We start from the raw sequence: 3,732 nt of genomic DNA on the forward strand, positions 1-3,732 counted from the left end.
ACTGGCTGGTCAAGACCTTGAGACTAACACAGTGGCTGGTCCAGACCTTGAGACAAGCACACTGGCTGGTCCAGACCTTAAGACCAGCACACTGGCTGGTCCAGACCTTGAGACCAGCACACTGGCTGGTCCTGACCTTGAGACCAGCACACTGGCTGGTCCAGACCATGAGCCCAGCACACTGGCTGGTCCAGACCATGAGCCCAGCACACTGGCTGGTCAAGACCTTGACAACTAGCACACTGGCTGGTTTAGACCTTGAGACCAGCACACTGGCTGGTCCAGACCTTGAGACTAGCACACTGGCTGGTCCAGACCTTGAGACAAGCACACTGGCTGGTCCAGACCTTGAGACAAGCACACTGGCTGGTCCAGACCTTGAGACTAGCACAATGGCTGGTCCAGACCTTGAGACCAGCACACTGGCTGGTCCAGACCTTGAGACCAGCACACTGGCTGGTCCAGACCTTGAGACCAGCACACTGGCAGGTCCAGACCTTGAGACCAGCACACTAGCTGGTTCAGACCTTGAGATTAGCACACTAGCTGGTTCAGACCTTGAGATTAGCACACTGGCTGGTCCAGACCTTGAGACCAGCACACTGGCTAGTCGAGACCTTGAGACTAGCACACTGGCTGGTCCAGAGCTTGAGACCAGCACACTGGCTGGTCCAGAGCTTGAGACCAGCACACCAACTGGCTGGTCCAGAGCTTGAGACCAGCACACTGGCTGGTCCAGACCTTGAGACCAGCACATTGGCTGGTCCAGACCTTGAGACCAGCACATTGGCTGGTCCAGAGCTTGAGACAAGCACATTGGCTAGTCCAGAGCTTGAGACCAGCACACTGGCTGGTCCACAGCTTGAGACCAGCACACTGGCTGGTCCAAAGCTTGAGACAAGCACACTGGCTGGTCCAGAGCTTGAGACCAGCACACCAACTGGCTGGTCCAGAGCTTGAGACCAGCACACTGGCTGGTCCAGACCTTGAGACCAGCACATTGGCTGGTCCAGAGCTTGAGACAAGCACATTGGCTGGTCCAGAGCTTGAGACCAGCACACTGGCTGGTCCAGAGCTTGAGACAAGCACACTGGCTGGTCCAGACCTTGAGACCAGCACACTGGCTGGTCCAGAGCTTGAGACAAGCACATTGGCTGGTCCAGAGCTTGAGACCAGCACACTGGCTGGTCCAGAGCTTGAGACCAGCACACTGGCTGGTCCAGAGCTTGGGACAAGCACACTGGCTGGTCCAGAGCTTGAGACCAGCACACTGGCTGGTCCAGAGCTTGAGACCAGCACACCATTTGGCTGGTCCAGAGCTTGAGACCAGCACACCAACTGGCTGGTCCAGAGCTTGAGACCAGCACACTGGCTGGTCCAGAGCTTGAGACCAGCACACTGGCTGGTCCAGAGCTTGAGACCAGCACACTGGCTGGTCCAGAGCGTGAGACCAGCACACTGGCTGGTCCAGAGCTTGAGACAAGCACACTGGCTGGTCCAGAGCTTGGGACCAGCACACGATATGGCTGGTTCATGAACTTTAAACAAGCTCAGGAGGGCTTCCTAACTCCTCCATGGTGACAGCTTGACTTACGAGTATAATCCTGTATGGTTTATGGCCCCAGCTCCTGGAATAATGTGGAGGGGCTTCTTGCTGGTAGTTATTACCAGAAAGTGACTTGGGACTGGAGGTTACTGTGGGGGGGGGGTTACTGGGGGGGTGGGGGCTTACTGTGGGGTGGGGGCTTACTGTGGGTGGGGGCATACTGTAGGGTGGTGGCTTACTGTGGGGGTGGGGGCTTACTGTGGGGGTGGGAGCTTAATGTGGGGGTGGGGGCTTACTGTGGGGTGGGGGCTTACTGTGGGGGTGGGGGCTTACTGTGGGGTGGGGGCTTACTGTGGGGGTGGGGGCTTACTGTGGGGGTGGGAGCTTAATGTGGGGGTGGGGGCTTACTGTGGGGTGGGGGCTTACCGTGGGGGGTGGGGGCTTACTGTGGGGAGGGGGGCTTACTGTGGGGGTGGGGCTTACTGTGGGATGGAGGCTTACTGTGGGGTGGGGGCTTACTGTGGGGTGTGGGCTTACTGTGAGGATAGAGGATTACTGTGAGGGTAAGCACTTACTGTAGGGGTGGGGCTTACTGTGGGGGTGGGGGCTTACTGTTGGGGAGGGGGCTTACTGTGGAGAGGGGGCTTACTGTGGGGGTGGGGGCTTACTGTGGGGAGGGGGCTTACCGTGGGGGTGGGGGCTTACTGTGGGGAGGGGTCTTACTGTGGGGTGGGGCTTATTGTGGGATGGAGGCTTACTGTGGGGTGGGGGCTTACTGTGAGGTGTGGGCTTACTGTGGGGTTGGGGGATTACTGTGGGGGGTGGGGGTTTACTGTGGGGGTGGGGGCTTACTGTGGGGGGTGGGGGCTTACTGTGGGTGGGGGCATACTGGGGGGTGAGGGTTTACTGTGGGGGTGGGGCTTACTGTGGGTGGGGGCTTACTGTGGGGGTGGGGGCTTACTGTGGGTGGGGGCTTACTGTGGAGGTGGGGGCTTACTGTGGGGGTGGGGGCTTACTGGGGGATAGGGGCTTACTGTTGGGGGGGCCTTACTGTGGGGGTGGGGGATTACTGTGGGGATGGGGGTTTACTGTAGAGGTGGGAGCTTAATGTGGGGGTGGGGGCTTACTGTTGGGTGGGGGCTTACTGTAGGGGTGGGGGCTTACTGTGGGGGTGGGAGCTTAATGTGGGGGTGGGGGCTTACTGTGGGGTGGGGGCTTACTGTGGGGGTGGGGGCTTACTGTGGGGGTGGGGGTTTACTGTGGGGGTGGGGGCTTACTGTGGGGGGTGGGGGCTTACTGTGGGGGGTGGGGGCTTACTGTGGGTGGGGGCATACTGGGGGGTGAGGGTTTACTGTGGGGGGTGGGGCTTACTGTGGGTAGGGGCTTACTGTGGGGGTGGGGGCTTACTGTGGGTGGGGGCTTACTGTGGAGGTGGGGGCTTACTGTGGGGGTGGGGGCTTACTGGGGGGATAGAGGCTTACTGTTGGGGGGGCCTTACTGTGGGGGTGGGGGATTACTGTGGGGATGGGGGTTTACTGTGGGGGTGGGAGCTTAATGTGGGGGTGGGGGCTTACTGGGGGGTGGGGGCTTACTGTAGGGGTGGGGGCTTACTGTGGGGGTGGGAGCTTAATGTGGGGGTGGGGGCTTACTGTGGGGTGGGGGCTTACCGTGGGGGAGGGGGCTTACTGTGGGGGTGGGGGGCTTACTGTAGGTGGGAGGCATACTGGGGGGTTGGGGGCTTACTCTGGGTAGGGGCTTACTGTGGGGGTGGGGGCTTACTGTGGGTAGGGGCTTACTGTGGGGTGGGGGCTTACTGTGGGGGTGGGGGCTTACTGTGGGGGTGGGAGCTTAATGTGGGGGTGGGGGCTTACTGTGGGGTGGGGGTTTACCGTGGGGGTGGGGGCTTACTGTGGGGAGGGGGGCTTACTGTGGGGGTGGAGCTTACTGTGGGATGGAGGCTTACTGTGGGGTGGGGGCTTACTGTGGGGTGTGGGCTTACTGTGAGGATGGAGGATTACTGTGGGGGTAAGCACTTACTGTAGGGGTGGGGCTTACTGTGGGGGTGGGGGCTTACTTTGGGGGTGTGGGCTTACTGTGGGGGTGGGGGCTTACTGTGAGGTGTGGGCTTACTGTGGGGTTGGGGAATTACTGTGGGGGTGGGGGTTTACTGTGGGGGTGGGGGCTTA

At 60.4% G+C, this 3,732-nt stretch overlaps 1 protein-coding gene across 1 annotated transcript; it reads right to left on the minus strand.

The window, feature by feature from the left end:
- Nucleotides 1-551: 551 nt before the first annotated feature.
- LOC138367104 (keratin-associated protein 16-1-like) lies at nucleotides 552-1,535 on the minus strand. The gene has a single exon (XM_069328509.1). The coding sequence runs from the start codon at nucleotides 1,533-1,535 to the stop codon at nucleotides 552-554; it is 984 nt and encodes a 327-aa protein (XP_069184610.1).
- Nucleotides 1,536-3,732: the final 2,197 nt, after the last annotated feature.

Source organism: Procambarus clarkii, chromosome 21 (assembly GCF_040958095.1).
Source record: "Procambarus clarkii isolate CNS0578487 chromosome 21, FALCON_Pclarkii_2.0, whole genome shotgun sequence".
Classification (NCBI taxonomy): Eukaryota; Metazoa; Arthropoda; class Malacostraca; order Decapoda; family Cambaridae; genus Procambarus; species Procambarus clarkii.